This window comes from Rhinopithecus roxellana, chromosome 13, assembly GCF_007565055.1.
Source record: "Rhinopithecus roxellana isolate Shanxi Qingling chromosome 13, ASM756505v1, whole genome shotgun sequence".
NCBI lineage: Eukaryota > Metazoa > Chordata > Mammalia > Primates > Cercopithecidae > Rhinopithecus > Rhinopithecus roxellana.
In genome coordinates this window covers 44,653,575-44,668,287 of record NC_044561.1, presented here as the reverse complement: position 1 = coordinate 44,668,287, position 14,713 = coordinate 44,653,575, and the positions used below count along the sequence as shown (strand labels likewise).

Here is a 14,713-nt window from a genome sequence, read left to right as displayed (position 1 = left end):
ACACATGGTGCTGTTTAGAGAAAATCCCAGCACATGACCGGCAGTCACACAGAATGGGGCTCAACACCGCACTCACAATGAAAGGAACATATACGGAACTACACTACCTCATCCTGGCCTATCAGACTGGGAGCGGGTAAAAGGTCTAGTATAGGTTGAGCTTTCCAAATCTGAAAATCTGAAATCCCAAATGCTCCAGAATTCTTAACTTTTTGAGTGCTGACACTCAAAGGAAATGCTCACTGGGGCATTCCAGAATTGGGATTTGAGATGCTCAACCAGTATAATGCAAATATTCCACAATCTGAAAAAATAAAAAGACGTAACCACTTCTGGTCCCAAGCACTTCAGATAAGGATACTCCACCGGGTACGCCTGACTACTGAGAAGGCAAAGGTGGCACAGCCTCTTCCCAGAACCATCCTAAAAATGTGTGTTGGCCTTGTAATGTTCGTTCTTTTCATCCAACACTCCCATGATGTTCCTGAATACACTGTAAGGAAATCTGAATTCAATGCACAATCTTAGATATTCTTATGCTATAAGAATGTAACTGGGTAAAATTGGAATAAGATTTGTAGATACTAATACCCTTCAATGCTCACTTGCTGATTCTGACCATTGCACTGTGGTCATGGAATTCCTTGCTTTTAGGAAGTACACGCTGAATAGTTACGAGTAAAGGGGCAACATGTGTGCATTTCACTCTTAAGTGGTTCAGAAAAATTATGCATGTGTGCATATGTGTATATGTGTGTAAACATATGAGGGGTGCATGATGAACCACATGTACTAAAATGTCTGAATTCTTTGTACTATTTCTGCAACTTTCTCAAAGTCTGAAATTATGTCAAAATGTTTTTTTAAATGATGAAAACAAAATAAAGTATCCCCCTAAATGCCCAGGGGCTGCCGTTTAAGAATGTGTTCTGTAGCAGCTGGTGCATTTTACCAAGAGGGACTGAAATGAATCCTGATATACATGTAGGATGGCCTGTTTTGGTAGACGCATGGGAAAAAGCATGAAGAATTTCCACCAAGCTATGAACTGATATTCAATCTCAGAGAGATAAGATAACCAGGGTCTTTCATGCCCTAGACACTCATTTTTTTCAAGTGTTCACAAAGTGCACTTGCTATTTTATAATCCCAGGAGCAATTGTATGTATTTTTTTAATTCTCAGAACTTCCAGGTAAACATGGTTGGCTACTCATGTGTTATCTCCACACCTCTCAAGCAACACGAACTGCACCATCACTGACTTTTAAAAATGATAAATCCTCCCACCGAAGGGCACGTAGTTTTGGAAGACAGACGTAAAAGGGCTGACAGCTAACACAGCTTCCAGTGTTCCCTGCTCCACTGAGCACCCTCAGAGGGAGATGGCACAGGGACACCTGGAGCAGAGGCAGGCCCAGGGGAGCACACGAGACAGGGGGAAGGAAGGGGGGTCAGCAAGAGAAAAAGGAAGCATGGGTTGAGTCATAATTTTATCACAAACTGTCAGCTACATTCCCTCTGCCGCACCTTGGATCCCAGGTCTCTTTTCTCATCCTCGCTGATAGACTCCTCCTGATGCCCCCGTGCAGGAGAGCGCAGCTTAACCTGTGGGGACACTAAGCCCAGCTCAGGACAGGGATGCGACCTAACAGGCAACAGGGGATCTGGGGAAAGACACCAGCTTCCACTAAGCAGCCACCCATGGTCCCACGCCACGGCAAGGATGTCGGCAGCTGGACCCAGGCTCCCCTGGGCACTGAAGGAGTCTCCTCCTCCACGTTCCACAGGGTCCCTCTGCCTGGAGACCAGCAGCCAGCACACTGTTCCCACAGAAAGACTTCAAACCACTAAGCAGGACCCCTTCTTCCATGGGAAGTAATGAAGGGGCAACCAAGGTCTGCCCTGTGTCTCAGGAATACCCCAACGTGAAAGCAAGCAAGCTGGCAGGAGGGAGTCTGGAGGAGAATATTCCCAGGGGCTCACAGCACCCCAGAGAGCCAACAGAAGACTAAGTTGAACCTCATGACACTCCCATTTTTTTTTGTGGCTGAAAACCTGTTATCAATTTCACATGATTCAATCTAACAAGAAATAAAACAGGATATCCTGAAAGGGCAGAGAAACATCAGTGAACACTGAAAATATGGCAGGAAAAGTAAAATGTTCGATACAAAGGTGGAAAATACAGTCAAGAATCTCCTTGAGAAAGTGTAAGAAAGAACAGGGAGACGGGCAGGAAGGGAAAGAAAGGAAAGTTGAAGGATTAATCCAGAAAAGCCTACATCTGACTAATATGTTTTCCAGAACGAAAAAACAACTCAGAAAATGGTAGAAAACTTATCAAATGAATAGGGGCCCAATTCCCCTAAAAGTGAAGGGCAGGTGTTTTCAGACTGAAGGGGCCACCAGGTGCCCAGGACGGTGGATGAAGAAAAGCTCCAGGCGTAAGGAAGGGAACCTGGAGATTTCTAAGAGAAAAAAGAAGGTCAGAAAGCAAGGGCTGGGGTCAGCATGTCTGGTGAACCTGTCAGTGACGGCAATGGGGGCTGGAAGACGGGGGGTTCTGAAGAGAAGGTGTTTCCACGTCCGCATTGCCTCAGGCGGGAGCAGAATCCAGACACCACTTTGCACTTGTAAGCTTGCAGCACGCACCTCCCCTAACTCAGGAAGCTACTAGGAGACAGATTCCACCACAGGAGTGGTAAACAGGGGTCTAGACTGCTAGGGCTGTGTTGAGGGCAAGAGAGGCGGGGGACTCCCAGCACCGTGGTGACAGGTGCTCTGGGGCAAAGCTGCGCAGTGGGCAGAGTGAGGCTGATGGTGTGAAGAAAGGGGTGGGGTGGGGCAGGGTGCCGACCACAGTGCAGGGAAGGAAGAACTTGGTCGGAAATGTAAAGAGGAAGAGATGAGATGTGTTTACTCACCCGGGAAAAAACAAGATGTTTCTACTGAGGGTGCATAATTAAAGTTTCTTTCTTGGCTGGAAAGTGAAGGGCAGGAGTGTGGCCAGTATAACTGAGGGGCAGGAGGGTGGGCAATGGTGGGGTGGGAGGGAGCCAGGTCCCCTCTTCCATAAGAGGAGTACAGCTGATGATGTTAAGATGATGAACCAAGAAACATGAACATACACAGGTAAGCAGAGAGAGGCAGCTGAAATTGCTGCTTCTAGACAGAGAGGGCTGGGGAGGGGGATGGAATGCCACTGTACAACATAATAAGCTTGTAGGACTGTCTGGCTTCTAAGGTACATTGTGTTTTACTTTAATAAATAAAAATTAACTTGAAAAAATGCAGCGCTATTTAATTGCTCTGCATGAAATGTACAGAAACGGCAACCTTTGCGATTCTAAGGACTGCAGACGCCCTGGGTGCACACCGTGTCAACCGACCGTATGGCACTTGGGAGAAGGCAGGGGTGACTTACAATAGTCATGCTTCGCCTCCACCCGAGTCAGTGCCAAGGAGTGGACGGTGACACTAAGTAAGCATGCGGGCAACTCCCTTGGGCAGGGCCTTGGCTGACACGGTGGCCTTCCCACTGCAGCCTGCACTTGGTCTCGCTGGGCAGCACTCAGGGAATAATGGAAGGAATAATGACCGAGGCGTGGTGGTGGGGGTGGGCAGGCCTGAGTGCCGTTTCCATGGTGACCATTTACTGAGCAGGCAGCAGGCACTGATGGGCGGTAGAGCCCGGAGGAGTCGGGTCCTGGTCCTGCCACTGGTGTAACGTAGCAGCCATCAAGGTGGGCGCAGCAGCTCCGCGGACAGTCAGGACTTGGTGCAGGTTAACAGAAGGCCAGAGGGGGTCCGGCGTGTGTGCCACCTTCCTTGTGAGTGGGCCGAAGGCATTCAGAACCGCGCCTCCCTTCCACCTGCTCGGGGGCAGTGGCCTCTGTTCACAGATGCAGAGTCCCTACCCATAGCCACAGACTTCTGCTTCCCTCTCATTTTGAGAAGAATATGAAGAAAAATGTGTTTTTTCACCTAGTTCATGATTTCCCTCTTTTTTTACACTGATGCTCTGCTTTAAAGCACCAGTCGGGGTTTTGCCAGTGGAGCGCCAAGTCAGCTTTTAGAACAGGGTTTCACAGCAGAGTCAGACCGAATCGCAGGCCACAGGCCACTGGGGCATGAGGCCAAGAGAAGGCCTCACAGTCACAACGTCAATCAGAACCGAGCTCAGCCCCGCAGTCCCCCGACTTCCTACTGAGATGCCCAGGAGAGAATATGAGAGGGTGGCCACCACCACCACCACCACCCAGTGCACTTAAAGCCCCTCTGGACGCAGTGAAATGAAGGAACCAACATTAAGGGCAGAGACGAGCCTGGTCTGGTCTCACTTTGGTGAACAGCAAAAGCCAAAGCGCGGCTTTCTGAGCAACGGCCACCCTGCCCACTGCTTCTCAGAACAAGGCAATGGGTCACATGAAGCCAGCCCTGCCCCAGAAACGGCAGCAGCAGCAGCGTGGAGCTGGGGTTCCCACCACCCAGGGGTGGGTGGGGCGCCTGGGGCCTGTCCGGCCTCGCTCCTCACTGTGCACTCAGCCACGTGGGCCCTGGCTGTGATTCTTAACTGGGAGCAGCCCGTTCAGTTCAAAAACCCAAGCAAATCCCATCCTCCTGGAGCTTCTGTTCCAGTGGTGGGAGACAGAGGAGACAAAGCAGAGGAGTGCACCAAATCCCACTGCGGATGGGGAGAGTGCTCCAGAGAACAGACCAGGGAGGGGGGCCTGGAGGCCAGGCCAGAAGGGTTCCCGCGTTCTCAGCAGGGTGGTCCCAGGAGGTCTCGCTGACAGGATGACATCTGAGCAAAGACTCAAGGCATGAGGGAATGTGGCACGAGGTCACCTCTGGGGACCTTCCCAGACACAGGGCATGGCCAGAGCAAAGAGCCCACACAGGGGCCAGCCTGGCCTTCAGAAGAGGAGCAGGGAGGCCATGCGGTGGGAGGGCTTTGCATTCTGCCATCACTGAGACAGCAGTGGACACCCAGAAACGTGCTGTGATGTTTCCAGCCTGCTGACACCAAGGCCACGGGCAGCCAAGAGCAACATCAGCTCCCTGCACAAGCCCGCGGGAAGGCTCCAGCGCCAGGTTCTGGCTGACCTGGGTTTACTGAGCCACCTTTGTCTAGCAAACACTTGGCTTTACTGCTTCGAGAACCCCACGCAGCAAGTGACTCACCAGGTTGGCACCCCGGGTCATTAGCTGTGAGAGCCACACCAGGCAGCCCCCCGTAACCTCCCACATGTAGGAAGGACCCTCCTAATCTTCACCTGGCAGGCGTGACAGCTCCTGATCTTCACCCGACAGGCACAGCCACTGTGTGTGCTGCCCATACAAGGGCTCAGGGAAGGCCATGGCCGTGCTGTCAGGCTGCACATGGGCAAGGAGACTGGCGCTCTGCCAGTTCCCACCTGCCTGCTCCCTAAGGGAATGGGTTGCTTATTCTGCCACCTTTTTAAATTCCAGAATATGCCACTGAATTCTCTTCAAGAGCTTCGACGATGCTGGTAACACTCAGAACCCTGTATGCTTTTGGACCAATTAGTTTTTCTGTAATTTAATAAGACTCTGCCTTTCTTGAGATGAAAGCAATAAATAATGAGTGGACCTGAGTTAGCCCATGGGCTGTAGTCTGCCAACCACTGCCTTGGGTGAAAACCTGGACACACACAGCTAGTCACACGCGCATCTCCCTGAAGCCACCCAGGCATGCACGACCATCTCTGCGCCGTGTCCCCTGCTATCTGCTCGTATTGTAAGAAGCCGGCCCACCCGATGTTAGCGGTGCAATTGGAACCCTGGGTACCTGTTCATGAGCATGTAACAGTGTGATTTCCACTAAGACACCAAACCTCCCAGAGCCAAAACTCTCTGCGCACCTACAGAGCCGGTCCCGTCGATGATGGCGGTCACGGTGGACAGGGCGTGCGCGTTGCCTTTCAGACTTTTATGAGTCCCCTAGAAGAGAGGAAAAACAGATGTGGAGCTTGTCTCCGTAGCATGAGAAGTAAACCTAAGCCTCTGTATGACCATTTACTCGAACTGTTCTGCAGAACAACTCAGCATGAGGGTATTTCTCATTAAACTCCACCCCAAGTTTGCCTTGGAGAGTTAAAACTTCAAGGGTTTTTAAGAGTCAAAAATCATCAGAAATGTTTGGTTCTAGTTACAAGAACCTTAGGATTCTCTTCAAATAAAAAAAGTTTGTTCAGCACAGTGCTGCTCCTCCCTGAGGCCCCAGAGCAGCCAGCATGAGGTGTGAAGATGCGTGACACGTGCCCCTGCCCTGAGCTGCACCGGCCTTCCTTCCCAGCCACGCCCACATGTCTGCTGGATTCCTCAACAGCCAGGGCCTTCCTGGGACCCCTGTCAGAGGTCTCTGCAGAACCTAAAATCCAACCTGATTGACAGCAAACGCCAGGGGAAGCAGGGAGGAGGGGAGAGCTGAGAAACCAAGGCCGGCACGGGTCCTCAGTGAGCAGCCGCCAGGAGCTCCGGTTTTGAAAATGTTGCATAGATAACGGGGAAAAAGCACAAACTGAGGACAATAGGAGGGGGAAAAGATCAGCAGAAACAATGCCTGGAAGCCTAAAACTATAAAAATGAACCAGCAGTCAAAAAAATAAATGCTTGTGTATGCATGTAATACGCATATAAAATAAAGAACAGAACACACAATATGAAAATCATCCAGAACCTATGTATTTTGAAGTCTAAAAAATAAGTGAAAGTCTCTCCTCTGCCTCTATCCCATGAAGGCTGACCACTGCTAATGGTCTGATGTGGATCCTTCCAGAACTTTCCATGCCCATGCAGACACAAGTCTGCATGCTCACGCACACTCAGGCAGTTTCAGGACACGCCCAACACAAAGGTGACCAAGGCAGGGCGTGGTACCTGGATGAGGAAGGCCAAATCCCCCAGCGCCTCTTCCCAGCCCGGCCCCTCTCTCTCTGCAGAGGTGTCCAGGACAGGACCCCTCCCCTGCCCCCTTGGAGTGAAAAGGCGCCTGAGTCATGAGGATGGCACCCAAGAGCCTTTTGTTGTGCTGAGCGGTGAGTTTCGCGCCAACCTGCCCGTGATTCTAGAAGCGTGAGGAGGGGGGCAGGTGCAGGAAGGCTGGAGACCACAGATGTAGGTGAGCTGCCAAAAACGTGCTTCTGCAAATACGGTTTTACTAACAGTAATGGAGGCCGCTTTTGTCATGAATGGCAAATGGTGGGGTGCCCACAGGGCCAGCGTCTCTCCCAGCTCTACTCACCAGGTCGGCAGAGACGGCGGTGGTGATGAGCGCGTAGGGCCCACTGACCAGGGCTCCGCTGAGCAGCAGCATGGCTGTGGGAGGCAGAGGGGCAGAGAATGGAAGCGTGTCCTCCGGAGAGCCCTGCATGCATGGGAGCAGCCCGAGGTGGGCGCCTGGGGAGCACAGGGAGGGGGTGCAGCAGAAACAGCTTCCTCTAAACTTGTCTAGTCAGGCGCTAAAGCAAATCGTACCCTCCGTAAGACTCAGGCTCACCCACCCTTGAAGGGCAGCAGCTGCCACCACGAGGGAGCGAGCACAGGCCGGACCCTGGGCCTGACCTGGGCCTGGACTGGTCCCTGCTTCATCTGCGGCAGAAAGGCCTGCCTCTCCTCCCCTACAGCTGCTGTGGTGCTCCCTGAGGGCAGACTCCCACCCTCTCCCTGGACCACGTCACTTCCTAAACTCTCCTCTAGGCTCACACTCAGGTGAGGAAGCTTCTGGCCTGAGGGGTCACAGGAAACTCCGCTTCCTCTCCTGTGGGCAAGCTGCCTTTTGGATGATGTTTAAGGGGACCACACACATCCCCACTGCTGGCTCGGTAGGACAGAAAGCATACTTTTAAGTGCTGGAGGCATAATTTGATAGCACAGCCTGCAGGGTGTTCAAGATAGTCCTTCAAGGTTATGCAACCACTCCTGGAGGGCAGCTGGCAAAGCTGGGAGGAGGTGGCTGGAGGGGGGGCTCTTGCCGTGGCTCCCGGCCGGACCCTGCTCAGGTCACACTGCCAGGTTCCTGGCTACCTGACGCGGCCCAAGGGCTAGGCTGGGTTGCTCTCACCACCAGGGGTGCAGGTTGCAGGTCGCAGGCTGCCGCGCCCCGCCGAGGCCTCAGGAGGGGCTGACCTCAAGGTCACCTCTGGCTTCTCCACTGAGTGCCCAGGGCCACTGCCCCGGACCAGGCTCGCACTCTCCCGGCTCACACTGAAACCCGCAGACTGGCAAGCCTCGCGCTGGGGAGAGGAGACCCTGGCCCCTCCAGATGGCTTCACCCAAAGAAGGACACGGGACAATTTTAGCCACACCATGTGCTCCAGTTAAACCAACACAATGCACCTGTTGATTTTAATATTTCATCTTGCCAGTTGTGTGAACTTTAAAAACGTATGCGAAAGAAAAGCAGGAAGGCCTCCATACTCACCGATGGTGGCCTCGAGCCCCATCTTGCTGATGGTGGAGAAGATGTACAGCTGTGGACATTAAGACACAAGGTCAAAGCTATGGCTGGCTGCAGGCGGCGCGAGATGGCTGGAAACCTACTTCTCAACAGCCCGGCGGGGGATTCTCAGGCAGCCATCCCAAGAGTGGAAACCCCTGAAAAAGAGTGATGGCCACACCCCCTCCCGTCTCAGGCATTGGGCCTTGTCCCCACCACAAGGGCTTTGGACCAAGCACTCCAGACGACCTGGGGAAATCTGCAGGGTGTTCCCACTCTACATCCCCAGCCAAGGGCAGCCTTCCAGAGCTCCTGATTTGATTTGAGAGTCTGACTGCCAAGTCCTCAGGCTTCCCACCCCCAATGGCAGCAAGGGGCCCACCCAGGCATTTCTTCACTCAGCATTCTTTCAGGGTCTGTGTTGGGCCATGTCCAGGACCCCAAGATGGCTGAAAGTCAGCCCTTGTTCTGGGGCTAGTGGAGAGGCAGATGTGCAGAGCTATAGCGTCCACTGACAAGCCTGTAACCTCTAATGTTACAATGACAAAAACAGGATGTGCATTGTTTCTAACCCACTGTAAGACGTTGCTACTGACATCCCATTTTCCAGATGAGGGAACTGGGGCACAGAGGGGGATGTCACCGCCCAAGGTCAGGAGCTATGAAATGCTTGAAAAGTACTATGCACCGTGTGTCACAACGAGAGGGGTCAACGATGCCTAAGAGGTGGCGGAGGTATCGCGGATCCCAAAGGATGGGCAGGAGCTTGTCTGGGGCAAGGGGGCACCCCAAAGCGAGGAGCAGCTTGCGCACAGCCCATGCTGAACCAGCAGCAGCTGTGCATGTTGGGGAGGGAGCCTGGGGGAGGCCCGCAGGTGCAGAGGGAGGGCTCAGGGGACAGGAGGCACAAGAGGGAATGAAGTGGGCTTGTCAGGAAAGTGGAGCACGGGACAGATAGGAGCGGATGCTGGCTGGTGGGGAGGACAGTGGAGAACTGTCTGCAGGCTTTGGGGCCCAGGGAAGGCAGCAGGGCTGACCGTGGGGGCTGCGAGCAGCAGCATCAGGCCGCAGGTGGAGGCCCTTTTCTCCAGTCGGTCTGAGATCACACCTGCCAGGATCCCACCTGCAACGGAGAGGCGGGCTTCAGGCGCTGACGTCCCAGGGCATGAGCCCACAGGGAGGAAGCAGAACTGCAGGAGCCCGGAGAACGGCCTCCTCCTTTCCCAAGCCCCTCTCTCCATGCATCACGGGCAGGCAGCCTTCTCACAGGCCTGACCTCCCCGCAGGCCTCCATTGGTTGTGGTCAAATGTGAGAGTCTTGGAGACATCTGTGAGTTCAGGTTTTAGACCAGTCTTGAAGCCCCTTTACCTATCAAGGTACTAAGGTGGCCAGTCTGTCACCTGCCCAGGAGGCATGCTGCTGCTTTTTTTTTTTGTTTTAGTTTTGAGATAGGGTCTCACTCTGTCACCCAGGCTGGAGAGCAATGGCATGATCATGGCTCAATGCAGCCTCAACCTCCTAGGCTCAAGCCATTCTCCCAAGGCTGGAACCACAGGCTCGAGGCACCACGCCCAGTTATTATTATTACTATTTTTTGTAGAGAGGGGTCTTCTTATGTTGCCCAGGTTGGTCTTCATAACAAGAAGAGCTCAAGCGATCCTCCCAACTCAGCATCCCACAGTGCTGGGATAACAGGCATGAGCCCCTGAGCCCAGCTGGCATGCTGTTTCTGAGGGAAGCTGTTCAAGTGCAGAGTCAGGGCCCTGGGGAGGGAGGGGAGATCATAAGACCACCCCCAGGAGACGGCCTGACCCTCTTGGGCTGGGTCCACTCAGGGGATATGAGACCTTGGGGAACCCTGCTCCCTCTGAGCAGCGAATCAGCTCAGGGATCAGCTTATGAAATTATTGCTGCAGAACAGGTCTTAATGAACTCACCAAAGATTCCGCCCACGTCAAACAGGGTGGAGAGCTCCCCTGCTTTCTTGGCATCAAGGTGATCTATTAAAATGACAATGGAGTGTGAAACAACGAGGATCTCTTTCATGTATCACAGTGACACACCATGGCAGAACAGGATCCATGCACGAGACTCTGGTTCCATAAGCTTGATTGACACCAAGGAGCAATTAGCAGTTAACTCAGATTTAAAAAACAAATAACATAGAAAGAATGAAAACACTCTTAACCAAAAACCGTGGCTTTCCTCTGCTCAGTCTAATTATCCCACCTTTGGTTCAGAGGCCCCCCGGGGGCCCCTCCGCCATGAAGTTAGATTAACACAGAAGTAGGGGTGTGGAAGGAGCCTGGATGCTCGAGCGTCCTGTCACATGTGCTGTCTGACCACATGACTTTAGAGCTGCAGATGAGCACACAGAGGCCTCCCAGCACCAGATCAGGGTGCCCTCCACTAGATTTTGTAGAAGTTCTGGGCTTTAAGGTGGACTGAACCAGTCAGGCATGAGAAAGGAGACTGGGCTTTAAGGTGGACTGAGCCGGCCGTGCGTGAGAAAGGAGACTAAGCGGCATCTGGGGCTGCGGGTCAAACCTGGCCTTTCCGAATCATCAATGGCACAGACAGGAAACTTTGCTTTTTTCAAACAAACTGGAAATGCCAGCAGTTCAAGACTCAAGTCCTCAGAATGTTGCCTCTTTTGCAACCACAGGGGAAGAAGGGAGAAAGAAGGCCCAGGCTGTGTGCAGCTCACCGGCCGAAGTGAGGCGGGGGTCACGAGGCCGGGAAAGAACCTCAGGATCCAAGGGCGCTCCTTGCTGCCTCCCCACTCACTGGCCCTTGGGCAGGCCCTGTCCCTGCTAGGCTGTGGGACAGTCCCCACACCACCTCCTCAACTTCCCTCCTGGGGTATTCAGCCTCCAGCCTCGTGCTGCCAGCATTCTCCTCTGATGGGATCTGCATCCCCAGAAAAGGTGGTCTGCGCTCCTCGGCCTCCCCCATTCTCAAAGGCCTCCTCTTTGAGATATCACCGGATCCTGGCCCTTCCTGATGGCCTGGTGCCTTCTTGTCTTCTCCTTCCTCTCACTCTCTCTGGCTCCCTGGGCGAAGAGCCCTCCACATGCTCCTGGCCCATTCCTGCTTCCTCTCAGCCAGGGTTCTGGTTTCCCCACTCAACGGCCCCTTCCCTTAAGCACTCTACATCCCCTCGTCTGTCCTGTGGTCACACATGACATGGGGGAGCATGTTACTATTTCACTAGCACGTTTTCTCATAACCTATAGCTGCAGCCACCGCAGGGCTTCCGAAACGTAAAGCAAACTGTTGGCCCTGCCAAAAATGAGAACTTATCTCCCAGAAGCCATTTCCAGGTCAGAGTATCAAGGATTTCTTCTCTCAGGTCCCCAGAGGCCTTGCTTCTGCTCACTGGCTGCTATGATCCAAAGTTCAGTGTAGCCCACATTTAAATGCAGGCTGCCCCAGAGCAGGAAGTACCTCATGAACTGGTAGCCCTAGCTGGGATAGAACATGTCAACCGTTAAGCCCCATAAAGGTTACCATTATGGCAATACAGTTTGCATATCTGAATTCTTTTTAGCCTATGTTTCATCATAGTACTTTATTCAAAACTGTGTCTCTCAAATCACCCTTCGTGACCTTGTGTTTCCAAGACTCTAGAAACCAGCAGATAGAAGAGAGTTCAGACCCCAGTCAGTGTGCGGAACTTAATGTGTTCTAGCGGCGGATACTCACCCACATTCGTGATGTACAGGGGCAGCCAGAAGAGGAAAGTATAGCTGACCAGCTTGGCGAACAGCAGACACAGCGAGAACTCTATCACGCCCTGAAAGAGAGAGTGGTTGGGCGTCTTCTCCAAATGTGGAGTCAGCAGGTGTGTGTAAATATGCATCAGAGTTAAATATGACTTCGCTCCCATAAAGACATCCTGTCGCTGGTCTGGCTTTAGCACCTCCAGACACGTAGTGGGGATGGTGCTGCACTGCTGTGTGGTGTAGTGAGGATGCAGGAATTGTGGAGCACTCACCCCAGCAGGTGCACCAGGGAGGGGCAGGACCCCTGACAGGGGTGGGACCACAGCTGCAGATACTCTACTGTCACATGGGGTGCAGGCCCAGTGTGGCCAGATTTTCTGCTTTTCAAGTGAAGACGGGAAGCCCTATTTATCTATGAAATTTCTGAATTTTGAAATGGAGACTACCTTTTAGGATCAAAACCCAGTGTCTTTACATCAGAGCAGAGTCAATGAAAACATGTACAGGTTTGATTTTCATATGACATCGCCCGGAAAACTTAGCTATTAAAGGAGTTCTGGCATAGCCGGGCGCAGTGGACTCAGTACTGAATGGCTCCTTCTTCTTCCCTGGAACTGAAATCACTGTAAATTATAAAGCCATCTGGAAACACACAGATCAAACAATTCTGACCATTCTGTCAGCACACAGGCATACAGGCTACTGCATCCCACCTGTGAGTACTACAAACCAGTCCGCACCAGGGAAAACAATGAAAAGAGACACGTAGGTATGAGTGAGGAAATCGAGTGGTGGGTTCTGTAAAATGCCTGTTTGTATTTGTTTTATGTCTACTTTCAGAAGCGGATGGCACTTGTGAGATAAAAATTCCAGAGGCCATCTGAAAATTCAGAGTGAGAAATCCAGTAACACTGTGGTGCTGAATCCCCTGGCTGTCTGTGCACTGAAAATCAACCAAAACGGGGGGCGGGGGAACCCAGCGTTCCACTTCGCCAAGTCATTCTAAAATGAAATGAGTTGATGTCTTCACAACTGATGAGGATGTGTGCGTGTAATTTACTGTATGCCTTTCACGGGCCTGGCATTGTGCTTAGCAGTCATTAAATGACCTCACCTCATCCTCAGAACAACGTACGGTATTACCCCAGGGATGGAGCCCATGTGACAGACGAGGACATGGAGGCTCGGAGTGTGCCACACTTGCCCGGAACACTCAGCTTGGTGGTGGCAGGGGGAGGCTTGAGCCAGGCCTCTGAAGCCCATACTGTCTATAACTCCACTATATAAAAACCTGTATTTTTATAACTAGTGTGCACCCTACTTTAGTACAAGTATTTGGGGGTAGCTACAGAGGAAGGTATAGCAGAAAAGGTCACTAGTTGTTACTAAGGACACAATTAAAAACAAATCTTTGGACTTAAACCTAGCAGCTTCCACACGCCGGCATGCACAGCCCTTTCCCCATGAGCTAGTGTCCAGCCTGGGCTGGGACGTTCTCCTCTGGCTGAACACTGGCTCCAGGGTCTGCCTCTGCAGGCCCAGTTTCTCCTGGGCACTGGAATACTTTCTGTTCTGAAGTCCAGGTTCTCCCCAGTCTTTAATTTCTGTGATATGATTTTGAGGTCTGGGTTGCACTGCTTATGCTTCCAGCCCTGACCTGCTGAGGGGCCTCGGGCCTGTGCCCCTGACCCTCTGCCTTTCTCTAGGTCGTGTCAGCAAGTGAGAGCTGTGTCTGCTCCCTAGTGCTCTGGCTGTCAGTGCTGGAGGGCACGGCCTGGATAGTCCCCCCGGACAGCCTGCCCAGCCCACATGGCAGGGTCTGGTCTCCCTCCTGTGCCCCTGCTCTCGGCTCTCTGCCCCCATCGGAAGAACACAGCCTCTCCACACCCTGCGCACGGCTCCTTAGATTCTCTGCTGAGGGAGTCCATGAATGTAATAAAAACTGAAAAAGCAGCAAGAAATCTCCTTACAGTGCCCGTCCCGCTCATCTGCTCCAAGTCAGCTCGTCCTCAAGACTGATCACCCACTGCGGGTCATGGTGGTGCCCTTCTAGTCTGGAGGCAAGGCCAGCAGTGCCAGCGAGGACCAGTCCGGTCCAGATTCTGACTCCAAGGCTTCCCCCGCCTGTGCTGCTGGTTCTTCCCTTGGTCCCTGCATCCTCCCTCTCACTCTTGGCATCCTCTGTTCACCACGCACGGGCAATCAGACCATAGGCTGTGGCACTGAAGGCACTTTTTTTTTTTTTTGAGACCAAGTCTCCCTCTGTTGCCCAGGCTGGAGTGCAGTGGTGTGATCTCGGCTCACCACAACCTCCGCCTCCTGGGTTCAAGTGATTCTCCTGTCTCAGCCTCCCAAGTAGCTGGGATTACAGGTGCCTGCCACCATGCCTGGCTAATTTTTGTGTTTTTAGTAGATACGGGGTTTTGCCATGTTGACCAGCCTGGTTTTGAATTCCCGACCTCAGGTGATCCGCCTGCCTCAGCCTCCCGAAGTGCTGGCATGACAGGCGTGAGCCACCGCGCCCG

General features: G+C 52.7%; 1 protein-coding gene and 1 long non-coding RNA gene across 12 annotated transcripts in view; one reads left to right on the top strand and one right to left on the bottom strand.

Moving 5' to 3' along the window:
* The window catches only part of SLC37A1 (solute carrier family 37 member 1), a 65,372-nt gene that overhangs the window by 6,631 nt on the left and 44,028 nt on the right, over nt 1–14,713 (bottom strand). For 9 of the 10 annotated variants that reach the window (XM_030914028.1, XM_010383183.2, XM_030914029.1 and 6 more), the window contains 6 exons: nt 12,169–12,259; nt 10,401–10,463; nt 9,500–9,585; nt 8,448–8,496; nt 7,269–7,342; nt 5,887–5,965 (listed from right to left, as the gene is read on the bottom strand). In XM_030914028.1, the coding sequence (XP_030769888.1) occupies nt 5,887–5,965; nt 7,269–7,342; nt 8,448–8,496; nt 9,500–9,585; nt 10,401–10,463; nt 12,169–12,259 (442 nt within the window). The remainder of the gene's footprint in view (nt 1–5,886; nt 5,966–7,268; nt 7,343–8,447; nt 8,497–9,499; nt 9,586–10,400; nt 10,464–12,168; nt 12,260–14,713) is intronic. The other variant, XR_004052533.1, reaches the window with a different exon arrangement.
* Nucleotides 1,813–14,449, top strand: LOC115892660. 2 transcript variants are annotated; one of them, XR_004052535.1, is made up of 4 exons: nt 1,813–3,133; nt 6,967–7,062; nt 12,087–12,307; nt 13,029–14,449. It is a non-coding gene; the product is annotated as an uncharacterized LOC115892660 (long non-coding RNA). The 2 variants fall into 2 exon arrangements; XR_004052534.1 differs by lacking the exon at nt 6,967–7,062 and having other exon boundaries at nt 1,815–3,133; nt 13,029–14,445.